Source organism: Astyanax mexicanus, chromosome 8, assembly GCF_023375975.1.
Source record: "Astyanax mexicanus isolate ESR-SI-001 chromosome 8, AstMex3_surface, whole genome shotgun sequence".
Lineage (NCBI taxonomy): Eukaryota > Metazoa > Chordata > Actinopteri > Characiformes > Acestrorhamphidae > Astyanax > Astyanax mexicanus.
Genome location: NC_064415.1, coordinates 20,949,263 through 20,963,968, shown reverse-complemented (window position 1 = coordinate 20,963,968; position 14,706 = coordinate 20,949,263). Strand labels below are relative to the sequence as shown.

General features: G+C 38.3%; 1 protein-coding gene across 3 annotated transcripts in view; it reads right to left on the bottom strand.

Moving 5' to 3' along the window:
* Positions 1 to 374: 374 nt before the first annotated feature.
* The window catches only part of adam19a (ADAM metallopeptidase domain 19a), a 138,936-nt gene continuing 124,604 nt past the window's right edge, over positions 375 to 14,706 (bottom strand). For 2 of the 3 annotated variants that reach the window (XM_007242047.4, XM_015603985.3), the window contains exons 17-23: positions 14,127 to 14,204; positions 12,982 to 13,090; positions 12,368 to 12,509; positions 10,509 to 10,608; positions 7,123 to 7,365; positions 3,308 to 3,489; positions 375 to 929 (exon numbers count right to left, since the gene is read on the bottom strand). In XM_007242047.4, the coding sequence (XP_007242109.3) occupies positions 875 to 929; positions 3,308 to 3,489; positions 7,123 to 7,365; positions 10,509 to 10,608; positions 12,368 to 12,509; positions 12,982 to 13,090; positions 14,127 to 14,204 (909 nt within the window). In that variant the 3' untranslated portion in view covers positions 375 to 874. The remainder of the gene's footprint in view (positions 930 to 3,307; positions 3,490 to 7,122; positions 7,366 to 10,508; positions 10,609 to 12,367; positions 12,510 to 12,981; positions 13,091 to 14,126; positions 14,205 to 14,706) is intronic. The other variant, XM_007242048.4, reaches the window with a different exon arrangement.

Genomic DNA, 14,706 nt, shown 5'->3' with positions numbered 1-14,706 from the left:
AACGGCAGCCAATAGCACACAGCATACTCTCAACTGGAAATAACAGTCCACCTGAAGGACTGCATTTTGCTTTCACCCAGGACAGGAGTGCCAATCCAAATCTTAGCACACAGTTATACATACATTTATACACATACACACAAACTTACAAACATACATACCACACACATAAACACCAGATCAATTTAGAATACCCAATTTACCTGATCTTCATGTTTTTGGACTGGGAGAGGAAACCAGAGTAAAGGAAAACCCACACGGACACAGAGAGAACATGAAAACTGCACCCAGATAGGGACTTGAACCCAAGACCCAGTGCTGGGAGGCTACGTGCCGTCTAAGCTTACCATTATAAAAAACAGTCAACAGCAGTGTTTAAGTAAAAACCTGTAATGAGGCATTTTATATAACAAATGCAAATCTTCATACAGCAAATAACACAATAAATCAACAACCAAACAAAACAACATCTTTGGCAGATGGTGTACAATTAATAAAACAAATGTAAACAAGACGATGGCATAACGCAACACTTAACACTTTGACAAAGAGCCTGTAAAATAAAAAAACAAAAATCAAACAAACAAACAAACAAACAAATCAAAAAGTCAAAAGTTTTGGCAATGTGATGGCCCACCAGAATCATCTCGTCTAAGTCTGCATCTTTGTCCATGCAAAACCGCGTCTCCTCTTATGCTGGGCTGGATTGTACTCTGGCTTAAATAAGTGAGGCCTGGGAAACTCCGGCCTTAGCACCGTACTCGACTGTCCCGTGCTCCTCCAATCTAGTACCGTACCGATTCAGTATCCAATCAGGCCTTTATATAGTGCAAAAAAGGCTGGCTGCTGTATGTAACAGTTGATCCTACAAAGGTCATTTCCGAAAAGGTGACTGTGAGACTGTGTTTGGCTTGGGTCCTGGGACAGGTCTAAAGAGAAAAAGCAAACAAAAAATATTATAACCATAAGTTGCTTTCTAAAAGCTACAATATATGTTCAAAGGTTTGTGGACAGAACCAACGTCTAGTAAATGCTTTCAGCTACCATATTTTTCACACTATAAGGCGCACTTAATTCCTTTAATCAAATCCTCACAGCAATACTCCAAAATCTATTGGAAAGCCATCTCTGGATAATGGAGACAGTTACTTCCAAGAATAGCAGGATAAACACTATTTTTAAAAGCCTTGATTTTGGAAGAAACAATGGATGAAAAGGTGTCTTAATACTTTTGTGCACATAGTGTATAACCATTACAATTATCAATAAAAAGAGATTTTTTTATTGAAGCTTTGTAGAGTTTTCCTGGTTAAATGGCTCTTCAAATACAGTGATTGCAGAAGTTTGGGCACCCTTTCTTTATGAATGGGCCAAAAGAGAAAAGCCCCAAGATGACAAAAGTTTTTTCATCTTTCTGAAAGTTATTATTTTGGAGATACTTTGCCCTCCCCACACACAGAGTCTCGTCATTGCACTGTCCTGTCTATTATCAAATAATAATATACTGTATGAGTAACATCTGCCATATTTATGTTGTTCATTGTACTGTTCTAGTTTCATGTTTGCACATTTATGTTTGTACGCTTGCACTTTATATAATCTATATTGTTTGGTTTTGTTCCAAGTTGCACCATGGTCCTGGAGGAACATAATTAAAAGGTTGCTCCACTGTGTGTACCTGTACTCACATGGAATGACAATAAAAGCCTCTTGATGTAACTTGCGTAAAGAAAACAGGGAAAGGAGTCTCATTAAAATGTTTGGACACCCTCAGAGATTTCGCTCCGATAACTTCCAGCAAGGTATCAGATTTTAATTAGTTGATAGAGCTATGGCTTGTACACAGCCATCATTAGAAAAGGCCAGATGATGCAAAATTCTAAACTTTTGACTTTCCTAACCTTAACAATCTTCAAAACTATGTCATTTCCTGGATACAGTGCACTACTCTGTAGTTCTGCACCAATCAATCTACACTAATATAGAGAGTGTATACCCTATTAGAGATGGGATAAACATAACAATTAGTTGTTACAGCCCCAGTTTAATTTAATCTGTATCCAAAACTGTTCCAAAATTGTGAATATGATTCTCTCTGTCTTTTCTAAACCTGCATGAACACATTTTTGTTTCTTGTAATAAAAAGGAAGTAGCAAATTTAATATCACACAATATTCATTGTTCCTTTTCTTTCACAACTTGATTAAAAGTCTGTGCATGTCCATAAATGTCTTTTAGACTTTATTGTTTTGTTTTTGCTTCATAATGCACAACATTATTATCTTTCAGTGACCTTGACTCCATCTAAACTGAACAGAGCCCTTCGTTTCCATTTCAATCCTGTTTATGTTCTTGTACAGAGAAGCAAAATAATAATTGCTTATTGTGAGCGCTCACACCCACTGCCACTCACACACACACACACACAAAGAGCAAGAACAAGATGGACATCCTGCTGAGCTTATCGAAATAAAATCCAGCTCTCACAATGCGTGTCTGATTCTTCTGAGTCACAGTGGCACCAACGGCCGATTGCATGCTGCAGCCTTCCAGTGTAATCCATATTTCATATATTGCACAGGACTGATGGAAGCGCTGCCTCCACTTCTATGTCTTTTGCAGCACTTATGATTTGGATGCACATGGGCAGACCTTCTTTCCTTCATCTGCATGAAAGGGCAGTTTCTATTCAGAGCCTCAGATGTCCATGGAGAGATGTAATAGCAGTCTTATCTAAAAGCTTGAGCTCTATTTGCTGTGGCTACTCTGATCTCGGAGGACTCTTTTGACGGCAGTGTGTTAAGTTAGAGATTAGCTGATACGAGGCTAGAATTGAGGTGCTGCTGATTCTTTTCTCTTTAGACCGGATGCTTTTGTGTCTGAAGAGAATGGACAGGCTGAAGCAGATGTGGAGATTGTAAGAGGTTCAAATGCATTCTTTTTGTTCTTTTTTTTTTCACGCATTCGGTGAGATCAGTTGGTAACTGCGGGGTTATCGCTGCCCACTCGGTGTTATTTTGGTGCAGTGCTGTGGATGGACCTTGTCCACTTGGAAGGTCCTTGACAAAATGATAAAAGAAGGACACAGAAATTATATTTGGAGAGTCCTCCATCTAGATAAAGCACAAGACGCTCATAACAGATTCATGTCATATGCATTATCTGATTATATGTCTAGTGTGTTAGGACTCTGCCAAAGGACTTTTTATGCATGACGTCGGCATAAGATAAATGTCAGCTTCATTACTCAGATGCTTAAGGACGTGCATTAAAACGTGCGTTGGTGCGCTCGCTGGGGCGTTCTCACCTGAGTGCTTTGAGAGGGGGGACGGCGGTCACCTTGCCTAAGGGCTTGGGGCCCATAGCAGGGGGCATCATCACCAGCAGCCCCCCACTGGAGGATTTGGCTTGGTTTCCTCGAGTGGGGCTCACAGGGAGTGGCCTCTGAGGGGGTGTGGGGGAAGGCTTCGGATGTAGCTTTGAAGCCATCTAGAGAGGAAAAGATAAAAAACAAAAGGCAAGAAGAATTTTAGCAAAGACTCTGTCTGCGCTTGGTCACTTTATCAAGCTTAAATATCAGGATTTTATTTGAGAAAAATGAATCCACATAAGGATGCAAAAAAGTTTAAACACACCTAAGACACATTTAAAACAGAGGCAATAATACTAATAGTGTAGTGTGGTTTAGGCCGGGCAGACTTGAGCCTTTTTTTACTGTATAAAAATATGTCAGGGTAGTTTGGATGTTTTTTTTTATTGTAATTTGAATATTGTAATGTGCTCAGTTAACTGAGAGCTTTAATTGAGGAAATACATGCAAGTGTAGCTCCATATTCCACCTAGTGCCTGTGAATAAATGAATGAAGGAAATTACACTTACACTAGGATGATTTACAATCACGTTTTACACACAATCATTTACTCTCGACACTCAAAACACACACAACCACACGCACGCACACACTCACACACACACCGAAGTGTACAGCGTACTCTCAACCGGAAACAACTGTCCACCTGGAGGACTGCGTTAGGAGTTGACCCAGGACAGAGGGCCAATCCATATCTGGGCACACAGTCATACACACACCCGAACACAGACATTCACACACACACACATTTTTGGACAGTGGGAGAGTATGTGAAAGAGAGAGAGAGAGACAGAATGAGTGAGAGAGGGAGGGAAACAGAGTGAGCAAGAAAATAAGAGAGAATGCCTTAGAGAAACTAGGACATTGTCGACAATTTGGAGGAAAATAAAGTGTGCATGAAAGTAAGCAGACGGCTCCATTGGTTTCTTCCTGGATTAGCATCCTTGCTAACCAACCACAGGGCGACAGTGCGAACACAACAGTGAGTAAAAGTGTTGTTTTCCCCCAGTGATTAACATACTTGATAACGTCAAGTTGTGCATTGCTGCAATTAAGATTTTATCGTAGACACTATATATTGTCTACCCCTACCTGAGACGTTTTTAAGTCACATGTTACAGCAGTGTAAATGCATCTGTCACACCAATACGAATTTGACAACCAACACTCTTCCCAATACAATGGAAACACCAGTAATAACTAAAAGCACATTTGCATATTCTATCCTACACAGCAATTACATTTCAGTCAGCATACAATTCAGATACTAGTCGTGCCTTCTAAAATGTATAATTAGAATCAGAAATAGGGCAATAAACATTTTTGATTGATTGATAAATATCAATATTTAAATATCATCATTTGAAGCCACATATCTTTTAGTTACTCAATACAATTATACAACAAAATATTTTTTTTTCATATACCAACATAAAAAAACTACAGCACGGATGTCTTTCATTTTAAAGACCATGGTTGCTGAAGCTGACCGCACACATCACTGCTGCAGATCCAGAGAAAGCTGGTGGATGGAATATTTTTCAGTAAAAGCGTAGCAACGACTAAGTATAAAATGCCAACTCTTGTTTACATTACTGCTACTCTAGATTTTCTGCATTCCCTCATGTTCCAAGAGTGCAAAGTGAAAGTGAAGTGAAAACCACTCAGTGTACAGGTTTTCACTGTGTTGAATCCATACAAATCTAAACAGCACTGACAACTCATCTTTTATCTATACTTAAGCAATAAAAATACTTTTTCTGTATTTTCCCTATGTAACAGTGCACCACAGTGACACTCACTCTCTCTGTGAGTGAAGGTTGGGATAATGGGCTGATGTGCTCCAACCTCATGCACAAAGAAGGTAAAGAAAAAATCCCATTCTGCCTATTGATTTCATTGCTGTTATCCATCAGTGGTGCCAGTCCTAACAAAAATGCAATAAACCTGCTGTCATTTCCCTTAAGCACCATCCAACTCCGGGAACTGGAAAAGTTTGTCTGTAAATCACTTGCAGTTAGGGCTCCATAAGAGCCCAGACCCAGTTCTGTATGTTGGTCAGTATGCTCAGTGTATGTTACCTAGGGATTTATTGAGTTAAAGTAAAGGACAAAGTGTTGTAAACCATCCACATATGTTAAATGGTCTGTTATACATATGTTACCATGTGCTCCTTAGGGTTAAGAGTAATAGAAATGTGGGATACAATAAAAAGCTTAATAATAATAATATATATATATATATATATATATATATATATATATATATATATATATATATATATATATATATATATATATATGTGTGTGTGTCAGGGTTGCACAGCAAGGAAACACGGAGAGCGGACGCAAATGCAAGTATTAATTAAACAAGAAACCAAAATAAACACAAAAAACAAAAAGAAAAACAAGCAACAAGCAACCTAAGCAGTGAAACAAAGGGACTATATACACAGAAGTAACAGGAAACACCTGGGGACAGGTAACGATGGGTGGAACTACAAATTACACATGTGTGAGCACAAAAGACAAGCGCAAAGACAAGGAGAACACAGAGAGGGCCATCTGCTGGAATAGACAGGCATGGGAAAAGATAGAAACACAGAGATAGACCAGGAAAAAACAGAAACTGGACGAGAATGTGACAATATAATGCTCAGTATTTATGTATAACTCCAAACAAAATTGATATATTTTAAAAAGTAAATATATGTGTAACTGCGTATCTAAATAATATATATTTTGTATAAATAAAGGTTTACCTTTTGCCATCATGCTACTTTAACTTGCTTCTCTTCTTTAATAGTTTCTATAGTATAATTTGTACTAGACTGTAGTCTGCTGACTATCATTCAACTGAAAATCGATCCATTTCCATACAAATTCCACCCAATCCTGTAATTTATTGACGTTAAATCACACACAGATTAACTGTATATATCTGTAATCTGTATAGCAAGCAAAATATTACAACCTTTCTGTGTTTTTTTTTTCTTATGTAAAATAGTTTTAAATATACCAATATTAACAATGATATATCAATTTATTGTCGAGCCCAACTTTTGAGCCATGCAATAGCATAGATAATGAAGAAGGATTTAACATTTTTTTAGCTTGCAACAGCATTCCAAATGTTTCCTTATCTTAAATCTTGAAAAAAATGTAAATTGATTAAATAAATTAAATAATTAATATTATTCTGAATGCAGAAAGTATATGGTAAGCATTTAGTTTTTAGCAACCCTTGTAGAGTTCCAAAATATTCTGTTTAATGCTCAAATAACAGATGTTATTACTAATAAAAGTAGAAAAATGTGGTTTACATACAGGCACTAAAGGGCTCTTTAAAGCTATAAAGCTACCATCATAAATTTAAAGAATTCAACAATACTGTAAAAATAGCCTTACTTTAAAAATGTGAACTCCATGTCTTAACTGAGGAAAAGCAAACTGAAAAAAATATATTTTTTTTTAACACAGGTATTTTCTGTGCACTATACAGCACAGATGTGTCCCTGAATGTCATGAAAGCCTTGACAGTCAGAAGATAAAATAAATATGTTCGAACTGGGAAAAAGTATAAAACTCTGAGGTGCAAGTTCAAGACTGGAGCTGAAAATCTCCAACAGTAAAAAATCTCAAGGTTACTAAAGAAAAAGAGCCTCTGGGTGTTACTATATAAAAGTCAAGGTCCTCTCTATAAACCCAGCCTGAGCGAATGAAAAAATGAACCGTACGAGATATGGCCTTACCCCTGGGTTGCGGGTGGGGTTGAGAGGCAGAGGTTTCTTGGGTGGGCTGAGTTTGGGGGCTGTAGGGCTGGACTTGGCTGCCTCCAGAGGTTTGCTGATGGGAGGGGGAGGACGAGGCACTTTGACATCCCGAAGGTGTGGAGAAGGGGCGGGGCGTAGAGGACGAACAATGTTGACTGGCTGGGTGCCATTGCAGGCGAGGCCTGGTCGGAGTGGGAGAACCTCCTTACTGGTGTGAGGTAGCTACAGAGATGAAACAAAGAACAACACAGAGAGTCATATAATACAGTGGTTATCATTATCCTATAAATTAAGTTTCTCCCACCCCTTCAGCTGTATATCCTGCATCACTGATGATGCCACAACACAAGGAGGGTAAAGACTAGCACATGCCTCCTCTGATACATGTGAAGTCAGCCAGCACCTCTTTTTAAACTGCTGCTGATGCAGCATTGCTGAGTAGCATCACAGCGCACTTGGAGGAAAGCGCAGCGACTTGGTTCCGACACATAAGATTACAGATGCCTTGTGCTGATCAACATCACCCTAGGAGTGATGATGAAGGCAAAGAGCACCATCCACCCACCCAGAGACAGCAAGGCCAATTAATTGTACTCTCACAGGGCTCTGGCAGCTGATGGCAAGCTGCATGACCGGAATTTGAACCAGTGATCTCCAGATCAAAGTGGCAGTGCTTTAGACCAATGGACCTTTTAGTGAGGGATCTTATCTTACACTCTAAATAGCAAAGGGGCTTACGGATATATCTGTGCTGATGGCCGTGGTGGTCTGGAAGTGAGGTGTGTTCAAGTAAATTTCTGGCATATTGCTATCTTGGCAGCTGAAAACATTGGTGCACCCCTGGCTGAACCTTGATAACTGTCAAGCTCTGATACATCAGCTAACAGACGTCTGTGCAGACTAGCATTACACACAGTGCCATCTACCCAAACAGCCATTTGTGCTCTTTCGGACTCTGGCTGCTGATGTAAAGCAGCATGATCAGTCTGAGCTCATATTTGGTTTGATTTTTTTTTTAATGACTGTGTGTATATATTTCATAAAAACTCGTTATACGTTCTCTCTGTCTCTGTCTCTCTCTATCTCTCTCTCTATCACGCTTGCAGTGGTATTATCTATAGATATATCTGTATACTGCAGCCCCAGAATTTCAGGAGTGGGTGAACGTGCTCCTGAATGAAACTATGGATGTTGAGAGGGATAAGTTGGGATAGTGAAAAGGTCAGACGGATCATTTCACTCGCTTGTTAAGGTCACCTGAAGAGTGTTAAGTATTTCTGCAAGCTGTGGGGAGATGAAGTTGAGCACAGCAGGGGAACAGATGTTCAGAAAAAGGGTGAATATTGTTCTCTGACAGGTGCAACTGGCAGAAATATACCGATCAGCCACAACATTAACACCACCTGCCTAATAATGAGTGGGTCCCCCTTGTGTCTCCACAACATTCCAGGCATGGACTCCAATAGACTTCTGAAAGTATCATATAGTATCTGGCAGCAATGTATTAGAAGCAGATCCTTTAAGTCCAGTAAAATGGCCATGTTGTCCATTCATAGGAGGTTTCTTTTCTTAAAGCATATTTGGTAGGTATTGACCACTTGCATAAAACACTGGAGATTGGAGATGCTCTTTCCCTAAACATGTGTCTCAGCAGTAGCAGCAATCCTGATAGCAGATAAGGCAATAATCTGTATTTTATACCCTACTTATCAATTCAATGCAATTTGAACTGTGCTAATTAGGGCATAATTAGGAGCCTCATAGCTCAAGTACAAAACTAAAGACCCAAACTTCGGCTTTAAACATGTCTTAGCTGATTAGCTACATTTGGGCTAATGGGAAAACTGTGTAATTTATTTTTCCCTTCCCTCAGAACTATTCCTTTAATGCCCCAGCAATAAATCAAAATGTGTTGCCCAATACAGACAGTAAAAGAGAATGTGGAGGCAACACTACTGCCTATATAAGTTTAAAATCCACTACTGATACCCCCAATTTCAACCAGTCATTACTGCCTGTGTGTTATAAAACACACTGGCTTCTTTTTCTTTATAAAACACTCATATACCATATGCCACTTCTGATTTAATTGTAAATTACAACAATATTGTATGTAAATAATGCAGATTATAATCAGATTTGTTTCATTGGGTGGATTAGGTGTCAGGTATAAATTTTTGTTTTTAGCTTTAGGGAACCAGTAAGCTGGAAAATGTACAGGCATTGCACATAGGGGTGGGCAATATTATATCGTATACAATATATCGTGACACAAAAATATCAAGGTATTAAAAATCCATATCGTGATAAATATCGTGATTTTCTTAAAAGTATTCCATTATTTACTGTGAAGCTTTAGGTATATATATTGTATAATTGTTTTAGTTCATAGTTTTTGCTTGCAGTTTATATGCATGAAAATATTCTGCAATATTTTTTGCTGCATTATATTATTTTATGCTATATTATTTATTTTGCCACGTTATGATTATACTGTTATACTATTTTACTATATTCCTGAAATTAATTAATTATTTTTCTGTTTTCCTATTTTGCCAAGTATATCGTTATTGTAAAAATACACTGAAATATCGTGATATTATTTTAGAGCCATATCGCCCACCCCTAATTGCACATACAGTATAGTTTGTTGGCTTTGTTCCAAATCAGGTAATTATTTTGTAAACTAGTTTTGTTTTTGTAAACTGTTTTGTAAATCATCTTTCCTTTGGTTTGGTTTTACACAGGGAAAAATGTGCACCAAGTGCATAACAAACCAGTTTGTCTTGTGCAGAGCAAGCAAGTAAATACGGGAAGGAGTAACGCATATTTCTTTACAGTTAAACATGGAACAATGGAAAAGATTAAATTTGTTAATAGCTGTAGTAATTATTTGGGTAATATTCCAGGTTAAACTGGTTACAGGAACCAGTGAGAGGTATAACTGTGGAGTACATCTGATAATTGGGCCAGATCGAGATGTTCTCATGTTTTACCACAAATAAACTGTTCCAGATTGCGTTAAGAACTGGACCAAGACACACATCCTCTCAAGAGTCTCAGTATGATTGATTTGTTCTGTGTGTTTGAGTGGGATTACTGTATTCACACTCACCCAAATTAATTTCATAAAAGGTAAAAATGAACCAGATTCGTCCAATTAAACTAAAAAGGAGACATGTTCTATTTGATCTAAGACTGGTATGTTTTAATTTGTGTTCTTACCTATATCAGTTGGTCAGTAGAACTGTGCAAACAAGCTTGTGGTAGCAGGACACAAGTCAGAATGCAAATACGATGTAAGTATAAACCTGGAATAACAATGTAATGCTGCATTGTGTGTGTTGGTGTTGTTGCTTGTGTACCTTGAGATTGGTGCTTTTGTTGGAAGGCCCCACCACTTTTAGATGGAAAGCCGGGTTTAAGTGTCCATTCTTCCCCTTTTCTATGGAGCTCTCATGTCTACTGAGGTAAGACGACACACACACACACACGCACAGACACACACACACACAAACACAGACACACACATACACACACACACACACACACACAGACATACAGAGTTACGTGTCAGGAAAAAGGTCTTCTGAAGGACATTCTGTCCATTTCACAGGACTATAGAGGAATGTTAGTACATTCTGAATGCATTAATATTTTTTTTCAGCTGTTTTTCCAAACACAAATTAAACTCTCACTGGTCTGTGAAGGCCAGCGACACAAATGCCTTCCAGCAAACAGAGCATGATGTCCTTGAAACTCTGAACTAGCTCATACTCTCCACAGCAGCAGTATATGCCTAAACCATTTTATTGTCAGAGAGGAAAAGTATGTTATCAACATATTTACAGCACTTATGTTCACACAGTTCAGGAGAAATAACCGGTCCAGATGCACTAAAAGGCTCCAACACAGACCTTGACTAACATGCAGACTGCATGTAGACGAGATAAGGATCACATCAGATTGAACTGTTGCCCATTAATGTCCTCTGACATACTGTATGGTAGACATATAATGTCTTTTTGCTTTGCTGGTCTGAAATCACAACTTATAATTCTGCAGCGAGTCAATGTGTTGCTTATAGAATAGCCTGTGCGAGTACCCTACGCAGCAGGGCGTGCTTACGTGGTACTTCGCTACGTTGGTCTGAAAATGTGTCCGTGGCTCAGACGACCAATCACAGCTGTTGTTGTCTGCTTTGTGCAACAGAAAGTTACATTTCTAGGGAGGGGTGCACCAGGTTACAGCATAGGATACAGCATAGGGTCTACGGCAACACGTAAACACATTGGCTATGTTGTAGATTCAAACACAGAAGTATAAAATGGCCTACAGACTAAGACTACTATGTCTTTTTTACATTTTAACTTTATAATGCACGTAATTACAGTATTAGTAAATGATTCTGAATAGTGTTAAATCACACTTTCTTTTGTAATAACATTTTTAAACAGTTTTTAGTTTTAAGCAATGTCAGCTTTACAAAAACTGTGACTTTGTATGCACTATAATTCATTATTTATTCATTAAAATTTCCATCAAATTGCTGAAAGGAAAAAAATACATATTCTAAAAATAGCCATTTCTATAAGTTGCATTCTTTTGTTGTTCTGGTGGTTTTTACCTGTTACTTTTAAGGCTCAAATTTGGATATGTATATATGTATATATATATATATATATATATATATATATAGTATTTGTCTGTACTCAGGACTAAGCACTATCACTCGAAATTGTGGAGGCAGTGTAGTGAACAGTTCAATATAAACAAGGTCTCTGCCATATTAATACAACAAAGAATAAACTAAAAAGGAAAAGAAACTTTAATTTTTGTAGTAGGTGAATTAATGCAACCACCTTTTGCATTGCCATGTAAGTTGTCCGAAATGTTGGATTCAAAACTTTCCCTTCAGTGGATATAATGCTTAAAAACCATGCCAACAGATAGCATACACATAAAGTGAAAAATATGGGCAGTGATTGTTACATTTTTTAAATTAACATATTCATTTTCAACATAAGGGGAGTATAAATGAGCCTTAATGGGGACAAACATTTAGTCCAACCACCTAAACAGTTTATTTTGCTGTGGTTTATTTTGTTCTGGGTTGATAAAAGTATGAAAACAAATCTCTCCCACATTTTCTTGATAAAACATACTTTCACTGCTGAATTCTTTCTTGGAAACCACTTTTCCAGCCCTACTCCAGCAGTAATACCTGTTAGCCTTGTTCTTCTCTCTCTGTGACAGCCACTTGTGGTAATAGGAGGTCTTGATCTTGATGCAGTAAAAGGCAATGAGAACAGCAGGTAACAGCACCAGAAAAGCAAACAGCAGGCCAACCACCAGCCCCACCTGACCTGAGTGCACACGGCAAACACACACAGAGAGAGAATGAGAGAGACTTCTTCAGACAGACATAAATACCGTACCTACCACTTTCACTGAAGAGTTCAGATCTCAAAATATTAAAACAACAGTCTGTAAACAATAACTGAACACAACTGTGACATACTGTACTATAAATAATAGGGAGAATGTTTATATTTAAGTGTCTGAGGTGAGAGTTTGAAATAAAGCAATAATGGAAAAGCCATCACCACCTTGAGTTGAGCCTAAAATAAAAATAAAAAAAAACTGAAGGGAACTGAAAGGATGAAGATTAACGGTGAAGGTGACATTGTGATAAAAGGTGAGAGAGAGAGAAAGAGATGGAGCGAGTGAAAGAAATAGAGAGATGGCAGACTGGATAGCAGGAGAATAAGAGATAAAATCATAGTGATATAAATCTTTCAGAGGCGAGAGAGGAGGAGAAGTGGAGAGATAGCTCACTGTCATACTGCACCGGCCCACTGTCCACACTGCCTCCCAGTCCAGGTTTGTCACAGTAGGGCGGCGCCCAGCCCCGGTTACAGTGACAATTCCCGTTACTGTTGCACACCTGCATACAAACCAGCACATTATAGACAGTGAGGACGAATAAAAATCACCTTCAGTCTGATTTCAGCATGCCTTTCATCTGCCTTCTGCTTCTGCTGCCGGTTTTACAGTTTTTTTTCCCAACATTTTCTTCTGAACACAAGTGCAGGTATGGTTGCAATCTTGAAGAAATGAGATTTACCTTAAATGGGTATTCTATTGCTTTATTGGATATTTGCAATAAGCTTTTTGTTCCCCACCTTAAAGCCAAATGGCTGCAATCTGCAATATCTAAACATATTGCTTTTATGTTATTGCAATTGTGCTTTGTTGATGTTACACCCTTACGATCCATTTCCATTCCCTCTAAATGGGCTGTTTCATATTCTGAATTCTTTTCATGCTCAATATAAGCCTAAATCCAGAGGCCTACACAGAGAAAAGCAGGAGCCTGAGGTATTGCAATAATGCGGCGTACTTTGCTCACTATCCACACCCGCTCCTAAGCCACAGGATCAATAGGAATCAAATGATAATGTAAATGAATAATAAAAAGGGCTTTTTTCGAGTCACTAATCCACCCTCAAAGCCCATTCTTGTTTGGCTGCCCTTTCGAAACCTGACAGAGTAAACAAGACAGAAATAAATAACGAGAGAAAGGAAGGAGAAAAAAGGAAATGGAAATAGAGCAAAGGCGAACGGATTAAGGAAGACGAAGTTGAGTGTTTACGCTCTTAAGGCTGTTTAGGCTGTTTAGGGCCGTTTGACCAAAAACACACACAAACCAACTTAGCCGTAGCTTGGCTGAAAACGCTCATGTTTAGGAGTGCCAGCAGGGACAGAAATCTGAGCGACCCAGGGGGTGGTTTTAAAGGATTTAGAGGTGTGAAATGTGGCCTGAGTCAGCCAAGGTTAAGAAGAGCTTAAGGAGAAGAAGAGAATACTTTTCTTTTTTCTTTTAAGTTTAAGTCATGTTAGTGAGTTGAGCTTTACTTGGTTTATACTGGTTTTGTAAAATCCAGTCCAGTCTTTTAAAAGTCCTCAAAATCAGATCTTACCCCATGACTATTGCAGCGAGCTATACAAGTCTCCAGCTCAGTGAAAGAGGCGTTTTGACACCGGCGATCTTTGCACACCTGGAAAAGTGACAAACAACTGCTTCAGTCAAGGTACTTCAATACATGATAATCTTCTCCATTTAAGCCCCTTAAAAGTCCTTATAAAGGTGCTACACATGGTTAAGTGAGGCCTTGTTTGCGTCTTATTATAGATCATTTATGAACTAAACTCCAAGGTGGTTTGAACACACAGAACATGGAATTGAACTTCTATATCTGTTCTGGAGTCATGATTACCAAAATTTAAAAAAAAGCATGCGCTGTAAAAGTTGGGAAAAAGAAACTCCTGACAGTTCTTCGATACTGTAGCAGTGGGGGACTAAAAAATGCAAAAAAGATATCCAGAACATCCAGCTTTCACAATTCTTTGCATCCAGAATATATTAATGTCAGCCAAAACGTTGTATCTCCAAAATGGCAGCTTCACAAGTTTCAAAAGATGTCCTTCTTTTGAGTATTTCTATTGATCCATTCATTATGACATTTTGACTCAAAGTAAAAACATCTTCTAGATTTGCCA